The 18416-nt window shown below is 42.1% G+C and overlaps 1 protein-coding gene across 1 annotated transcript in view; it reads left to right on the top strand.

The window, feature by feature from the left end:
• SH3GL3 (SH3 domain containing GRB2 like 3, endophilin A3) overlaps window positions 1-18416 on the top strand; it is a 45630-nt gene that overhangs the window by 24362 nt on the left and 2852 nt on the right. Inside the window, exons 2-8 of the mRNA XM_080351546.1 lie at window positions 5315-5383; window positions 6254-6326; window positions 6888-7031; window positions 8505-8638; window positions 10041-10199; window positions 12856-12959; window positions 15181-15308. Of these exons, the coding sequence (XP_080207672.1) occupies window positions 5315-5383; window positions 6254-6326; window positions 6888-7031; window positions 8505-8638; window positions 10041-10199; window positions 12856-12959; window positions 15181-15308 (811 nt within the window). The remainder of the gene's footprint in view (window positions 1-5314; window positions 5384-6253; window positions 6327-6887; window positions 7032-8504; window positions 8639-10040; window positions 10200-12855; window positions 12960-15180; window positions 15309-18416) is intronic.

An 18416-nucleotide genomic window follows, 5' to 3' on the forward strand; every position in this document is an offset into this window, starting at 1 on the left:
ATGGTTTGAAGTTGGAAGAGATCACATTAAGTGGTGCAGAAGAACTGCACAGAAAATAATGTACTATGCAGACAAGAATTTCTGGGCTGTTTTGCCAGCCACCTTGTTCTTCTCCTTGTTTATAATAGGCTATAATAAGCTTTTTTCAAAAGCTATTAGTGTTGTCATATTGCATTAAGTCCTCTGTGCATAATAACTTAACACCAAATGAAACAATTACATGGCTGCAGGTCAATAACTGCAAGTTTTAATGATTTATTAAGAGAAGCACGACTATTATGCATTAACCATGCTGGAATGTGGTATTTTCTACTAAGTACTCTATTTGAAGATATATCTTAATGTGTAGTTTGGCCCAGTTTTGTGTCTCTGTTGGAAATGTAGCCAATATAGTTGTATTATATCCTGGCTTTGTATGGGTTAACTGTGGGATGGATCTCTTAGTTTTCCCAATTGATTGTTTACTTCCTTTGTAGAGAGAGGGAAATAAATTTAAAGTATTTTAACAGCTTTGGCTTTTTTGTTAAAATAATTTTTCCTAAAAATCTGGGTTTTGGCCCATGGGATTGACACTGTGAATATTTATGACAAACGTAGGAAAATTCCATCCCATTAAAGTTTCAGCAGATAATTTCTGCAGATACTCCTTCAGAACAAATTAATGCTGTTACTTGGTGAAGAGTCATTAAAAGCTCGTAAATATTTAATGGAATATGATACCTTTCGTTCAGTCGTTAAATGGTATTTGATGATTTCTTGACCTGTTGTGTACAAGAGCGTTTTGCTGGCCAGTTAAAGGTTTCTTCAGCCCCACTTGTTTCAACAGTAGCTGAATAACACCAGAAAACCCTGTGATGGTTCAATCCCAGTTAGTGGTGGTTGCAAAAGAGGCAAAACAAGTGAAGCAGAAGGTCAGAGCATGTTATTGGCTGGCAAGAATCCTATTGACTTGTCTTATAAAATACCCAGTGGGCATATAAAAAAATAGGGTAATTGTTTTGAGAGTTTTATCGGCTCTCTGTTGATCTGGGATATTTTTGGCAGTTTCGTATGTTCAGTAACCTTCCTTAGTGAAATATGAAAAAGTAATTTAGTGGATATGATGTTCAAAACGTTAGTAAAAGATAGCATTTTTCTGCAGCTCATTTTTATGAGCCATATGAGAATGGAGAAATGTACTATTCCTGTGCAATGAGAAGGATAAATCTTAACGTATTCAAAATAAAAGTACTGAAAAATAACATGGGGCTTTTTTAGTTTAGAGTTTTGGTGAGCCATAGGTTTTGGTTTAAACTGTAGGTTTAAACTGTGCTCTGTTCATTCTTCATTACAACAGATCAAAAGAAAATTACATTATCTCAGAGAAATTAGAGTAAGAAAGAACTAGCGTGAGAACAAAATCTCAATATTACGTTTATGGAAAACAAATGGTTACTCAGATAATTTCTTGGAATAAAACTCCTTAGCAGATCAATATCTAGCCTTGAAGACTGTATAACAAAATTGCTGTTTACCTTTTGAACAGTAGTTGGGCATATAGAACCTCAATAGAAGTTGTCACATCCAGAGAGGTTTCTTTCAAAACCTGTCTCTTGGGTTTTTTTTTCCAGATTTGTCTTCCTAGAAGATGCCACATAAGCCCACGAGAGACTTTTAGATTGTTTCTAATTAACCATATTTAATTTTTCGTGCTGCAAAGAACAGTAGGATCTAGGAAGAAGTTACGAGCAAGAAGCACCTGTGTGCAAAGTGCTGTATTTCTGCAGGCAAAAAGTTCTGTTATACAGAGCGTACAAGTTTCCCAATAAAAGGTAGTTTGCTATGGTATATAGCCACCAATGACATGATAATACAAGGGGTGATCTGAAAGTGGTTTTGTATTGAGTTTGGGGTTTTTTTTCCCCGCTGACTCTGATATGTCAAGTGTAATGGAGGGAGTTGCACAGATTGCTGAGGGGAAGGAATCTGTCTCATTTCACAGCTGTTCTCTGGCTGTAGATTTTGTTCCAGAGCAAACTTAATTATCTCCACCAGAAATATGACTAACGAACGGCTTTAGCTTCTGGCCTGGCAGTGGAGTAGCAAGGCGGTGGTGACCACCATGGTGGGGACTGGGCTTTTTCGGAGCCTGAAGTTCTGACCGTGGCCCTGTCTTGTGATGAGGTGCTGGATCCATGGCACCCGGCTTCCGAATTTGGAGTTGAAGAATTCTTCCTGTACAAGTAATTCCAAGCTCCCTCGGAGTACGTGCCTTATGTGATGCCAGTTTCGCCTTTGATTAGCTGACTCATAAAAACCAATAGATAGTGCCACATAATCACACAGCCCCACAGTTGGGCATGCTTCTGTTTCAGTTCAAAGCATTTTGCAGCCTCCTATAAGGCATATATATGATGCTCAGCAAATAACTGCAGAACTAAAACTCAGCAGCTGTCTCCTTTGTGCATCCATTTTCAATAATTCATTTGATATCCGGTGACTTTTAATTGGGAGAGTGGTGATGCTATAGCGTTTTACAACTCCTAAATTCAGTATGATCAGAACAAAAGCTTTTGTGTTCCTAAATGCAAGAATAGTTAAGCCGATACTGATTATACTAATTGGAAATAAGTGGTAATGGTGTAAAATTTGATGATAACCATTAGAACTTCATACCAGTTTTTACTGTAGGAGTGTAGGCAGCGTATAGACTTTAAGGAATCATTGTTTATGGTATCTCTCTGAGCACTGAGGAAGTCTCCTTTTTCAAAGGAAAACAGAGCTCAGAGTAAACACCACTGAAGAAGCGTCTCTGTGGAGTTGCGTTCATGTATCACTGTACATATGGAATTAAATACAGAATTAGAATTGAAGAGAGGTGGGTCAGAAGGGCCCTCCAGAGAGGCCTCCCAACTGCAGCGGGTCCTGTTAGAGCAGCTTGCTCAGGGTTTTGCATTTGTGTTTGAGCTTCATGAAGTTCAGCCCATTTTTAACCAAGGCCCTTATGAGGAGCAACTCCACCATCCGCCAGCAGACTCATGCAAGTTGTTTATTAAATTACTCCATTATTCTCTGCAAATTGTAGATGCGGAATCTCTCTCTGCCTCTGGAAGCTGGTGCATAGAAATCTCAGTTGTTCTGTGGCCTTCTGGATCTAACTTAGACACTTTCCTTACTCCCAGCTGCTCCAGCAAGTCCAGTGATCGCCATGCAAGGAGTGACTCAGAGGTGCTGAAAATAGTTTCTACATGAGCGGCATCAGATTTTATCCATTCCAAAGACTGTGAAGAGTTTTGCAACATTTCAGAGGATAAACCAAAACTAACCATGCGTGGCAGCGTTGCTGTGCAGCGAGGCTGAGCCAACTGCAGCCTGGACCAATGGATCAATAATGTATTCCCTGAGACACCTACTGAAAACACATCAACCTCCAGCATATCTGATGATAATCTATGTGTTTCAGGCTATCTTTGTTAGCCTTCCAATGAGCCAGTGGAGTTTTCTTTCCTCTCTGGCATTATTGTTAGCGTAGGAACTTTCTCCTCATCCACTTATGCTTCTTGTTATAATTCTCAGATCTATTCTCTCTAAGCGTGGGACACTTCATCATTTTAGTCATTTGGTACGGTAGTTTATTATTAATTACGCTTTCACAGTTGAGCAATCATGTTACTTCATTGCATTTATTCTTCGCCAATGTATAAATGGATTATTTGTAATGAGACAGCTATGGGTTGCTACTGAACGTGGATTTTGCAGCTTCATCCTGAGAAGGATAATTCCCCCGCTGCACTCAGCCTTTGAAAAGGGATCACCGGGAGGCGTTTCAGGAAACCACAGATGTGTTCGCTGCCGGCTGGAGAAGGAAAACATGTGCGAGGCCGTGGAAAATGGCGTTAATTATCTTAGGAATTAACATTGCACAGAGAGGAGATGAACTGCCAGTGTGAAGAAGCTGCACAATTTCATGGAGCCTTTTCACGCACCTTTCTGCACCTGCGCTCAAGGGCTCCGCACACATACCTGGGCACTGTCCCCTTCCATGCATGGCCTCAGGTCCCTTCTCTGCTGTCACATCTTACGGCAGCAAGACGACAACCCACAGCCTTCTCCACCTCTGTTTTATCTGCTTTTGTGCTTGTTCTGTCGGTGCTCTGGAAGAGAAATAACCTTGACAGGTTTGTGGGCTGCTTGGCATGCTAAGCATAAAGATCGCAAGCGCTGCTGTGAAGCCCACAGAAATAATTAGCAGCACGGCTCCCTTTGAACTCGCGTTTTCCCTGGAGCGGCCTTGTTCTCGTGGCCATATGGAGCGGTGCTGTCGATGTGGGGTCGGAGCTCCCAGCTGGTTTTTGGGGGGCCGTGTGTTCCCCGCTCACCTGTGCGGCGCGGGCCGGGACCCAGAACGGGGCAGCATCGCTTTACAAAGAGCCGTGACCCATTTCCAGATTATGCAAGTCTCCGAGGCCCTTTTAATTCAATGAGATGAATTCCCTTCTAGAAGGCATAGAGGACAAACAAATCGCTTTATTGGGGGCAGGTTTGGGGATCAGTGAGCGAGGCCTGGATTTTACATTACGCTGTTACAAGAGTCTGTAAGAGTCAGTTAAAATGGAGAAACTCATCGTATTTTTGCAGGAATTATCTTAGGAATTTTTGTTTAATAATTTGTCGGATATGTGCTAAGCCACTTCTGTGATAGTTGAGTGATGCTGTAGAAGGCTGTTTCATGGTGGGTGAGGACCTGGCTTTCTTTTCCTGCTATTGCAGTGCAGGTACTATATGTTGCAAGAAGCAGATAGCCGAGTTCTTCTTGAGTGCTTATTCCTCGCTATGGCTTACTCAGTGAGGACCAAATTTAGCTCTGACAGCCTGGAGTTTCTACACCAAAGTTTGACATTGTTTCAGCCGTTTTCAGAAGATTTTTAGGAAATCTATTTGAAACTGGGGCTCCCAGCAGCAGGGGCTGTGTCCCCAAGACTCAAGGCACACAGGACCAGGAGGTACTTGGAGCTACAAGGCTGGAGAGGCATCCTTGGAAGGGTGCTCTGGATTCAGCGCAGTCACTCTGGTCCCTGTGCCTCAAGTACAAACTCTTTAACGATGAGAAATGGGGTATTTTTTTGCCTCTTGTATATTTGTCTCAGGTATTTTTGTCTCTGTTAAAATGTGTGCTTCGCTTCTAAGACTAAGGTTTCTCTTCTCTTGCACAGTTGCCTCAAATGATTGCTGAATATTTTCTAATCTGAAGCGAGTTCCTGTGACTCTCAGAGGTATTTATTCAGTAATTAAATAATCATGCATATTTTTTTTGTTAAATTTGCCTTTTCTACAGTTATTCAGTGAAAAAATAAGTGGAGCGGAAGGAACCAAGTTAGATGAAGAATTTCAAGAGATGGAAAGGGTAAGGAAAGCAACATTATGTTTTTCAATATGAAGCTATTGCAGAAGCAAACACGTTTCATGTTCCAAGTCATAGAATGGTATTGTAGATTTACATGGGGGAGAAAAACAAACAAACAAACCAAAACACAACCAGGTGCAAATTGATCCATGAGCTGCCAGTTTCTGCTTTTTCAGCTTTTGTGTGCTTTTTTATTACTCTTGTCTTTCTGTGTGTTTTTTGATGTTCATAGTAGACCTAGGTCACAGCTTTTATTGTTGCAGATTGAGGAAAAACCTCTTGTGTGAGTTGTTTTTTTTTCCCAACACACACTTTTGAATTTATGGTCTAAATAGGTTTCTAGGTTTCAGTTTCTTTGGCTACAGAATAATTCTTTCCTTTCTCTGCATTATAAGAGGAAAAAGAATATGCAGGCCCTAAGGGAGAAAAAGTAAAACAAACCAGAAATGTAGGTTTTATAGCATTTAGAAACTATCAAATGGGAAGACAGTGCAAACTACTGCTGTCAATGGCCATGACTGCAAGATTGTGAGGGATATGTTGAATCTTTTTCACCTATGGAGAAAAGCAGTTATAGTAAGAACTGTTGGGATGGCTGGACAACGTTAGTGTAGAATGTATGAGCAGTAGGCAAGACTGATGGGCTGGAAAGACAAGCCCACATTTTGAGATAAACCTTCTCTCCTTCCCAGTACTACCTGCCAGTGAACATGGTTTTGGTAAAGTCCCGTCAGAACTACAATGTGGCTATTTATTTTAAGCGACAATATTTGCTTTATTTTAAATAAAATTTCTATTATGTCTTATAAAATGAGAAACTTTCTAGTAATTGATTTGCTTGTTGCTAATTGTGTTCCTTTTCTTTTTCAGAAAATCGATGTTACTAATAAAGCTGTAGCGGAGCTTCTGTCCAAATCCACAGAGTATCTCCAGCCAAATCCAGGTAGGAAAGGAGCAATGGGTGTTGAATTTTGTCTAACATTGACTTCTTACTTGGATATTCATCCTAGGTAAATGAAAGATAATTAGGACATTTTGGTGAGGTTTATGGGTGTCCTAGAGGACTTCACCTGCGTCTGCAATGAACAACTGCAAATTCAAGCAAGAGAGGGACAGAAAGAGCGCATGAAATTGGCTTTGGCTGTGGTTGTATCTTTCCTGTGTTTGTTTTCTGCCATACTTCTAATCAGGGAGTTCACAAGCAGGAACATTCAAAGCAATATGAGTGTTGGTGAATATCCTCAGAAGGTGACAAGCGCTCCCGCTGCACACCCGTCTGGAGGAATGATGTTCATTCAGTTGGGAATAAAACCCCATATTTTGAATCGAATCTTATATCAGCTTCCAACTTTTGTCTATGATGTACCGACAACAAAAAGCTTATGAATCTACAGACCAATGTACTGACTTGCTCCACGACGTCACTTGTTAAATGACTTATGGCTTGAAATATATTCGTTTTAAAAGTGTTTTTATATAACTTTCTTTTTTACATCCTCCTTAGCATACAGAGCCAGGCTGGGCATGCTGAACACCATGTCAAAGATCAGAGGACAAGTGAAAACCACCGGCTATCCCCAGACAGAGGGACTCCTGGGAGACTGCATGATACGGTATGGCAGAGAGCTTGGCGATGAGTCTATGTTTGGTGAGTCTGTGCATCTCCTCTGTGAATATTTCAGCATAAAGTTCTTTGCAGAATATTACTCAGGGATATAACCTATGTAAATAGCTACTGCAGGTAAGAGGGAAAGTTAAGTGCAGTGGTCAGAAGGTGATTGACATAATTAACAAACCATGATGCATCTGCATATTGGTCTTCCTCTATTGCAGATGGATTTGATAACACTATTACCGATGCTGTCTGATGATTCATGTTATTACCATAGCTATTTTAGTTTCTAAGTTGCCAAACCTAAATGATTTAGAGTGATTATTAGATGCACTGTATTTCTGTTAACCTTTAAATAAAAATGCTTACCCTGTATTTGAGAAGTAAACGAAGGGAAAAATTTCTGTTGGAAAAAATAAACAGTAACACTGGGTGTTTTGTTTTGGGTTTTTTAGTATTTCTGTGGATCTTAAATACGCATTTTCTTGTTTTTGTGAAAATGAACTCTAGCTTGGCCACGCTACAACTCTGATAAATCAAATCTTACCTATTTCCTCTCAAATAGGCGACTATGGCTCAGAGAGGGCGTATGGGCTGGGTCTGCATGCAGGAGCCAGAACACAGCTGGCTTTGTCACATACTCTTGTTAATACCCGTAATTTTACACACTGTGATTGTTTTGAAACACGTGCCCAAGTAGGTGCTGCACAGGGAGAGGTGCTGCTGGTACAACAAAGGCTTATTTAGTCTCTTTGTGAAGTGGGACAACTCCTCTGTGAGCTGGATGCGTTTGTGCTTTTGCAAAAGCAACGGGAATACCAAATCAAACTAGGAAAGGGGAAAGAACATTTCAAACACCATTCTGCATTGTGATACTTACATGCTTCACAAAGTATACGGTACCTTAAAAGAGGTGGTTTTCAAGAAGCATCAACGATTTTGACCAAAAGGAGGTTTGGAAAAGAAAAACATATGTGAAGAAGCTGTAAATCATGATTTTGTGATCAAAAAGTTACTGTCTTTTTTCATATTTAATAATATCACTGAAGTTGTACAAATGAATCAGCTTGGTTTGCAGTTCTCAAGGTGAAGGAGGTTTGTTACCAATGCAAATACAATAGAGAAAGTTAGTGTATATATATATATACACACACACATATATATATACACACACACACACATATGTGTATATATATATATATATGCACACACACACATATATATACACACACACACACACACACATATATATATATATATTGTTCCTGAGGGGTTTCAGGCGAAAAAACAAACTATACTTTGGAACAAGAATTTTCCAGTTCTAGTTTTCTGTAGGAGACAGACAAATGCGTAGCTTGCGTTTTGTGGTTTTGGTTTGGTTTGGATTTTTTGTGTTAATTTTCAAGGGCTACAGCAGATACAAAATACCTGTTTGAAATAGCTGTTTCATAAGACAAGTTTTCTGGTTTTACCTATATTGAGATATAAGTAGCCTGTTCTTTACCATAGGCCTGGCGCTACTGGATGCTGGTGAGAGCATGAAGCAAATGGCAGAGGTGAAGGACTCACTTGATATTAACGTCAAACAGAATTTTATTGATCCTCTACAGTTATTGCAGGACAAAGATTTAAAAGAGATTGGGGTAAGTTTTTCTGGGTAAAGGTTCACTTATCCATCATCAGAGTCAATCAAACTTCAGTTCCCTGAGATACTTCTCTTGAAAGAAATAAGGGAAATAAATGTCGCTGTGTTTCGGCTTGTCTCCCTAGCAAAACAGTGGTGAAATCTGCCTCAAATCAATTCCTGGCTATTTCTCACTTGTGTAACTTACTCAATGTGCTGTGTTGTTTGTACATTCAGTACCAGAAGGATCGCAAAGAGAATTATATTCTTTATTTTTCTGCTATTTTATTTTAACTGGCATTTTTATTTCTGTTTATGAATATGTGAGTGGGCTCTGATTTACTGCCACTGATTATCCTGTTTTTCCATCTCTGTCAGCCTGAAACTGTTTATAATGAAGGATTAATGTAACTGTTGAAAAAGGCTGTTCAGGACAATCACAGAATGATCTGAGAAGTCCCATAAACCCTCGAAGTGCCGTATGCCACTATAGGAAAAATATAGGAATCTGAGGGATGCATTTTAACCTTTAGAGTGAAGATTTTCGGTGCTTCTGTTTACAATGTGACAATCCAAAGAAAGCCAGGCAGTCTGTGTCTGAGTCTGTTGATTCCAATAGACTTGGGTAATAAGCGAGTTAAAACCCTGATGAAATGCAGAAATGAAAGTTATTTTATTTGTTTACACATAAATGGATGTGGAAAGCACAGCAGAAAGATAGTAATAACGTCTTGGTGTCTGTAGCTGTCTCCTATGATACAGAACTGCTTCCAGTTGTAGTTCTTCTGAACCGATGAAAACAAATTGTTTGACTTGAGCTTTAATGAGCATTTTGTACTGTCACTTTGAGTCCATTCTATAAGTCTGTCAGTCCCGTGATTTTTGGCAACAGAAAAGCCTGTGTAGTTATATCAGACAGAAGTGTCAGATTGAGGCCTCACAAAGAAAGCAAGAATACAGGATGGGTTGGAGCGCTGCTGATAGAGGGAGAGGGGAAAATAACCCTGTAACTTTTAGCTGTCATGTTGCAAACAATTCAAGAGGTAAAATTGAATTAAATGTAGAATATGGGGACACAGAGACATTTAGATCTTGCTTTTCATTTAGAAAATCTGAGTTTAGTAAAGCTCATGAGTTGAATGCCCAAGTTTAGCAAATCAACATACCCAGTTCTCCAGCTGTTGATAAATGGCTGTTTATTTAAAGTCTATACAATTTAAAATTTCATTCCTCTATACAGCCATAGACTTAGCAGATGCTGCCTTAGATCAAAAGGATGGACTGGATAATACCTGAGTTTTGTATTCTGTTGATTCTGCATATATTTGCATCCATAACTGAAATTTCCTTAAATCACAGTGTGGGGTTTTTTTGGGGCATGTCCTGTTTGGACCTTCTCACAAATGTTCTGTCTTATTTAGCATCATTTGAAGAAACTAGAAGGACGCCGTTTGGATTATGATTATAAAAAGAAACGTCTTGGGAAGATACCAGATGAAGAAGTTAAACAAGCAGTAGAAAAATTTGAAGAGTCAAAGGAACTGGCCGAAAGAAGCATGTTCAATTTCTTAGAAAACGATGTAAGTCTGTCCTGCATTTTTGAATGGGAGAACTCAAGAATTTGGGAGTTTCTTCTGGAGATGCAGCGGCTGGGACGAGACTGTCACAGGGGTCTTGGGCAGTTTTATCATCTGTGAGCAGTGAACTGAGAGTAGAATGCAGTTTGATTAGTGGGAGGGAGAAGGTTGAGAGATGAACTTAGTGGCAAAGCTGCTGCTGAGCCTGCGAGCGAGGGTGTGTACCCTGTGCTTTCGGGATTGTCGTTCACTTGTCAAAACTTTGCTGCTGAACTGAAGTCTCTGCATTATTTTACTTCTGAAAATCGTCGTTATTACTGTTTCGCTCTTGAAATGACTCCGTAGAGCTTGTGGCTTGGGCTCAAGAACCTGCATTTTGGCTCGTAGTCCAAGTCCCTGGTGAAATTGTCTAAATAAGGAGCAGCTGTGGTCATTGAGGATAATCCTCTTTTCTGCCCACACACAGGGGAATTGCAGGATGTGCTTTCTCCCATGTAATCAAGGAGTTGTAGGAAAAGAGAACCAGACCTATTTGGGCTTATTTCCAAAGCTTTCTCTTCTCCTGTAGATGCAGCATCACAAAAAACATGCTTAGCAAATAGGAAGCGTGCTCTCTTCTATGAGCAAACTGCAAGACAGGGAGCTAAGTGGGAATACTTAACTGCAAGCACCTTCTCCCTCTACACACACCCATGCAATGGCCAGTCGTGTATGAGCCTGTAGCTCCTAAACTGTTTGTGAGTAGGACACATTTGTTATAGTGGTATATAAGTCAATAAGCCTCTTGTTGTTTTACCAGTGCAAGGTGTATGAGGGCAGCAAAAAATGTAACATCCTCTATGAACAATTTCAGCACACTGTTCCACTGGAGGCTCTACGAATGGCAATATATGTGTTTTATAATTCTGCCTTGCATGAGCAGCTCAGAATGTTTCAGTTAGTGTTTGTCATTAGTGAGAGCACCAAACTGAGGATAAAGCAGTGCATGGATTAAACGTTTTAGCTGAGCCACTAGAGAACTGATGAGTTATACTTTATAGTATAGCTAATTCTGCCACTGGGAGGGGGTGAACTTGGATGTCCCGTGGAGGATTTTCCCTGTCCGCTTCCTATTTTTTCTATTTAAAGAAAACTCTCTGCTCCTCCCTTCAGTTTTCCATGCTGACCCAGTCTGTGTGTCCTGCTTTAAGTTCTCATTACAGCCTCGTTGTCTGACCACAGATGGTGTCACTGGGTTTGCAGAGATCTGAGCTGCAATCGCTTCCTCCCCATCCTTCCCAGCTCCCCAAATGTCTCCGTTTCCTGGTCTGCCTGCCCTGCAGTCTCTGCGCTCTGGTTCCCAGACATCTTGCCAGGCACCTTTTGGAGCCTCAGTCCTGATCCACATCTCTTTCTCAGGTTTTTGCACAGCTCGCTCCAGACCTCCCACATAGACACTGTTGCATGTACTTCTTATCAGATCCATCTTCCTGCCTTTCCCACTCGGCCAGTCCCAGGCTCCTCTTGCTAAGTGGCTTTTAGTCCCTCAAGCTTCTCTGGCTCTTTCCCAGTCTCTCTCTTCTCCTAATCCTCAATTCCATAACCCTCCTGGCTCTGAGTCATCTTGTTTGTGCAGTCCTTGTCTATCCATTTTCTCTGACCACCCCATCCAAACCCCAGGCACTTGGTGCGTCGTCCTCAGCTGGTTTACATTACTCTGTCTGACTGTGATGGAATCGTGTCAGCTGTTGCTTTGGTTCTGTGCGCTGCATTTCTGAGCACTGTGTGACAATGTTTGGCTCTCTTGGCGTCCCGGCAGAATTTCTAGTAATCTTTTTAGCTGAGTAAAAGCAGACAAAGTATAGCACAAAATTGCCGTGGGTCCATAAAACATTTGCAGAAAGTCTACTCGGATATCTTCTTGTGATCCAGACATCAGGATGGAATGGAAACATGTCAGACTTCTTGGGAGTCTGTCTTCTTAATTTTGTCTTAAAGGAAGGGGGCAAATAAATATCTGTTACTGGTATATCCCCAGTACAGCTTATGTGAGGGGAATGAGATGATCTGTTACCTCATTAATATTGTTTTTCTCCTCCATATTCTCCATTTCCTCGGCATTCATTTTTTTGAATGATTGGCTGATACTTTTAAAATCCAAGTCGATAAATCATGTTTCATTTATTGGTTTATAAATGCTGCCATCTAGTGAGGTAAATCCAGATCATTTCAGACCTGCAGTTTGTAAACATTGCTAATAAACACTAATGGGTCGGAGTCATAAGAGCTGTCACAGTGTAATTTCTTCCAGCATTGCTGATGAGAAAAGCCCCACTTTCACCTGCTAAGGGGTCATGGCCTCTTTAACTATTTCAGGCTTGGTTGTTGACAGACAATTGGCTGGGAAGCTGAAAGCAGAAGGGATTTGCACATTGTGAAAGGAAATGACTCAAGGACCCAGCCCTGAGTTAGTGAACTAGAAATTACACCTCAGTTTTGTTCACTTTCCAGCTGGCAATTTCTTAGATAGAATCACATATGCTCTTTTTCAATAGCCTCCACATGGTATCATGCTCTATTGAGATACCAGGTCTGTTTTGAATGATCTGTTTGTTTATCCTTCAGCTTGAATGTGCTATACTGCAGGCTCCTTACCAGCATTTTCCTCTCTATATTTCAGGTAGAACAAGTTAGCCAGTTGGCCGTGTTTGTAGAAGCAGCGCTAGATTACCATAAACAATCCACAGAGATTTTGGAGGATCTGCAAAGCAAACTGCAAAACCGGTAAGACTGAACCCATCAGAAAAATCTGAACCTCTTTTGCAGCTGAAGTTCACGAATGTGAAAAGTCACTGAAGCAACAGATCTTGTAGCACCATCTCACAGATGCACATTTGCTGCACTCTGTGCCTTACTGGACTTCATTGCTTTCAAGTGTTGCCACCTGGCAACTTCTTGCTGCACTGTGAGACTTCATTGTAACTCAGGATCTGCCCAGAAAGCTTTGAGTGTGTGCAGAATCGCTCACATCTGCAGAGGTTAACCAGGACAACCTCCCTTTGTTTGTATGTTTATTTAAACTTGCATGCTTTGAGTTGTGTTTTGGAGGCTTTGCGGAGAAGTTGGCCTGTTTTCATTGAGATGGAGGAGTAGAGAATCACAAAGTCATAGAATGGTTTGGGTTGAAAAGGACCTTGAAGATCATCTAGTTCCAGCCCCCTGCCATGGGCAGGGACACCTTCCACTACACCAGGTCGCTCAAAGCCCCGTCCAGCCTGGCCTTGAACACTCCCAGGTATGGGAAATCCACAGCTTCCTGGGCAGCCTGTTCCAGTGCCTCACCACCTTGATGGGGAAGAATTTCTTCCTTATATCTAATCTAAATCTGCCCTCTTTCAGATTAAAACAGTTACCTCTTGTCCTATCACTACATGCCCTTGTAGAACTCCCTGTCCAGCTTTCCTGTAGGACCCCTTTAGGTACTGGAAGGCAGATATAGGGTCTACCTGGAGCCTTCTCTTCTCCAGACTGAACAACCCCAATTCTCTCAGCCTGTCCGCACAGGAGAGAAGCTCCAGCCCTCTGAGCATCTTTGAGGCCTCCTCTGCACTCACTCCAACAGGTCCATGTCCCTCTTACGCTGGGGGCTCCAGGGCTGGACGCAGCACTGGTGGGGCCTCAGCAGAGAGGAGCAGAGGGGAGAGTCACCTCCCACCCCTGCCGGCCACGCTCCTTGTGGTGCAGCCCCGGTTACAGTTGGCTTTCTGGGCTGAACATGCACATTGCTGGCTCATGTTAAGCTTTTCATCAACCAACATCCCCAAGTCCTTCTCCTCAGAGCTGCTTTCAATCCATTCTCCACCCAGGCTGTATTTCTGCTTGGGATTGCCCCAAGCAATGTGCAGGACCTTGCACCTGGCCTTGTTGAACTTGGAGGTTCGCACGGGCCCACCTCTCCAGCCTGCCAAGGTGCCTATGGATGGCATCCTGTCCCTCCAGTGTGTTGACCACACCACACAGTGTGGTGTCATCAGCAAACGTGCTGTGGGTGCACTCAGTCCCTCTGTCCATGTCGCCAACAAAGATGTTAAAGAAAAGTCTAGATTTATATGTAACAGATGTATAACAGAATTCTGCAGCAGAGTAAGGAAGCAGCCAGCTGGCCAGGAGTACAGCTGTGAAAGGAACACTTATGAAAGGCCCAGACACTTTGTGTCATCCTAACAAGAAAAAAATGCTGCTGTCATTAATTTGTTATACGTCACTCAGACAACAGGAGACCTAATTTGAGTGTCTCCATAGTGCAGGCAAACATTACTACATGATCTTCTGAGGTCCCTTCCAATCCGTAACATTCTGCGATTCCAGTTGTGGTGTTGTGATAACTGTTTGGGGTTTCCCGACGTCAGAGTGGTCGTGGTGGCTGCATGAACGCGGGGCGGCTGGCCCTGCGGACACCCTGCGCTGTCACCTGGAGCAGCCAGAGGGACACGGAGCAATCAGCTGGGCCACATGCACGTATGGGGAGAGGTGCTGAGGCAGTTGTGCTGACCGAAGGGTTGTTTCCCATTTTCTCTAACAAAAAGGCGATGTGTGAGATGCAGTCCCCGGGCCTGGCTGCGTTTCTGCATGTGTCATTTGCACTTGGTCTTTCCAGGGAGGTCATTCCTGGAACTTGGGCTGAACTCAGTGGCAGCCGTGGATGCTCATCGCTTCTCAAAGTCAGGCTGTTAAGCTTTATGCCTCTGTCAGCAGGACTAAAGCATTAAATAAAGTAGGGACTTGCTGAAATTCAAATACTGTATGAGAATTGAGGAGCTTTTAGTGAATAAGCCTGCCCTGCACACTCTGTGCCCATCCTCCCAAAAATTAACATAAAACCAAAACCAACAGAAGGGGTTTTTTTTCCCCCACCTTTCAAAGACCAAAGTGCTGAACCCGATGGAAGCTCTGTAAGTATTTCTCCCTTCAAATAAATCTCATGCCACTCCTCTCTGTGTTCTAGAATAAATGTAGCATCTAGTCGGCCTAAACGTGAATTTAAGCCAAAGCCTGTGACAACAACAACTCTGGAAATCGGTGATAATCAGCAGCACAATGGGATTGCGTATAGTTCTTCCATAAAACCATCAGGTAAGTCTATGGCCACAGGGTTAACATGTCCATAGGTGTTTTGCCAAATTGTTACTTGAGATATTGCCTGTACCATGAGAGCAGGGGCTCCGGGAGGCACCAGGAGCCATGCGCCTGACTCCGGTTGGTTTCCCAGATTTGGAAATGGAATTGTGTAGCGGGAAGCAGTGAGGCAAAGGTTTCCTTCTCTACTTGACGTGGTATCTAGGATCTTTTTCTGAAGTTACTTTTCTTTTTACTTGTCTTCTTCACTGACCAATTTTCTCTTCCATCCTTTTTAAAGGTTGTTGGGAGGGAAATGAGAGAACTAAAGGTGAAAGAATTAAGCTTGGAGCTGTAACCTCGTGCTCCTTCTGTCTCTAATTTTCTTGCACTGTTCTACAAGGTGAAGCTATTATCTGATCCATACTGAAGGGGATTTGCAGCAGTTTGGCAGCATAAATGCACCCAGCAAGATACTATTCCTCAGTTTGTTTCTTTTGTGCTTCAGGCTGCTTGAGGGTGCGTTAGTGAAGCTCCCCGGGTCGCCCGAATGCTAAGAACACATCTTGTGTTGCTGTTAAATGTGAGATCGAGGGAGAAAACCTCCTCTTGCACACTCCTCTCGATTCAGACCGCTAGTTCCTAAGACATGTGATACAAGAACACATTTCATTCCAAGCACCGGGGACATTTGTAGCAATCAATAACTTCCTAGTTATTTTCACAGCACATCTGGATAAAAGTAGCAAAAACATAGCAACCATTTATTAAAGTCCAGCATAAAATTTCTAGGCCCCTGTCAATTGCTTGTCAAGTTATACAAGCTTTATTTTTTCTGCCTTGCATGTGCAGTGGAGAAATGAGACTCAGAATCTGCATTTGTATATGAACCAGTGTGTCCAACCCGAGTTTCAAACCGCATTACAGTGGTTTATCGTTGCCATGAAGCAATTGATCCAAGATGTCCTTTAAGGGTAATCAATCCTGCCTTTGGGACAGAGACAGACTAGATGACTTCTCAAGGTTGCACCCAGCCCACTTAGTTAAAGAAAAATGCCAGTATTAGTGAGCTAAAGTTCAGTCGATGAACTGCAAAATAGATGACCACTAAGATAAGGAGGAGTGAGCCACTTCCATTCGTTGATCCCATTCATGGACTGTTGCATGAGCTGCTTGCAAACCACTCAATGATGGGGTTGCACTTACTGCTTGGCTCACCCAGTGCTGTCAGCAAAGAAATAAAACCATAAAAGACAGGAAAAGGAGGAATGGGATATATTTAATAATTGTTGCTATGCTTAGTGTTGCTAATAGCATCATAAAGACCATCTCTCATGTTTCTTTCCTCCTGAAGCAGCTGTGAAAGCTCCGCTTACCTCCCCAGCAGGTACAATCAGCAGTGAAATCACTGTTCTTCTGTCTCTCCCTCTCTCGACTCCAAAGTTATCCATATAGATTTCTGTGGAGGTGCAGTGGGATCAATACCCCCTACTTGTAATTGGGGAAACCTTTCTGTTCCTCTTTAAAGTCAGAATCATGACACAGATTGGATGTATGGTCTGTGATTTGGAAATGTGAACCAGGTGGCTCTAAGCAAAACTGCTAAACGTTTTAAGGTCTCCGTGTGCTGGGGTGATAGCATCATGATCACCCTCCTTTTGCTTTGAGACACCTTACCTCTTCATCCTACACAAACAAGCACTTTCGTGCTTAATTTCCCCTGTTTGCACGTTGACCCTGTCAAATTGTAGGCTTTTAATTTCTCTGATACTGTGGCTCAAGGTAAGTGGTATCTTAGTGTTCAGCAAACCCATGGAAACAAACAGGACAGTTCAAAGTCAGCTGTGACACATTCAGCACAGCTGCCACAACCCAGGTCCGAGCATCAAAATGGCTTTTCAAGTGTCTCACCATAGTTTTCAAGTATCAACCTCTTGGAGCAGAAATAGTATTTTCCTTTGAATGGTCCCTAACACATGGGGATTATTTACTACTGATGACTTGCACACATTAACAGGGCTAAATTCACAGAAACCTCATTTTAATGGTGTGAATTATTTAGCTGCTTTGATTAACCACAGATGACAAATCAGTGTTTTTGTTCTAATTCATTGTTATCCTTACTAATATGCTGATGCTGTGAACATCATCTGGCTCCTTTTAAAGCTCTTTTTAAATTTGGTGTTACATCATGCCTTTCGTTCTTTTTGTTTATCAGGTTTGACTATGATGTGATATAAATGTGTCTGGTTGCCACATGCTGGAATTCAATATAAGAATCTAAATGTTTACTCACTTCAGCTGTGAGGGGGCCTTGGATTGATTATCTTAGCAAGCTTCCAGTTTGTGGTTATTAAGGTATAATTTTGCTACCATATGTACACAACATGGTAGAGAAGACAGAGTGGATGCAGGTACAGGCAGTAACTCATTGTGGGGACAACAAACAAAAAGCCAAACCAGCACCGAATGGCGTGCTGGTTCCATCCCGTAGCACCCATAGTCACAGTCCTACACGGCTTCTTGCACGACCTCTTTTTGTGGTGGTCTTTTCCATCTGTGCTGTCCAGGTTTGAGTGGTCTGGAGATGAATGACAAGTCAGGTTTGGATGTGACAGTGCGGTGCAGCAGTTTAGCTCCTCGACTGGAGAAGTTAAGGAGACGTGCGTAGTGCTGCCAGTTAACAAAAAGCCTCTTAGCAGAAAAAGGGAATGCAAGTTCTTTAGCTTAAATCTCTGCAACAGGAAAAGACGTGTGAGTATTTAATAGACAGGAAAAGGCTGGAATCATGTCACCAGCGTTGTGATGTTGAACAGTGCGTGTTGCGGCCTGTGTTGCCCCCAGTACCTTTGTCTGCTTGGATTATACAGTAGCAGCAGCTGCCTGACTCTAATAAAGACTTTGATCCTCCAGCCTGGAGTGAAACCGGTTGTACTGGCTGTGACCATTATTTAAGAATCTTTCCAGACTGCCAGACATTTCACTTCAGTTCTTTGGAGCTTAAAATGAACCGAATGTGATCCATCTCCTATCAGGTACCTCACTGTCAGGAATTAACTGGCTTGCAATAATACATTAGCCCCATCGGAACTTTGTCAGTTTTGCAGAGCGCTGCCTTCTGCTGCT

Source organism: Nesoenas mayeri (assembly GCF_963082525.1).
Source record: "Nesoenas mayeri genome assembly, chromosome: 11".
Classification (NCBI taxonomy): domain Eukaryota; kingdom Metazoa; phylum Chordata; class Aves; order Columbiformes; family Columbidae; genus Nesoenas; species Nesoenas mayeri.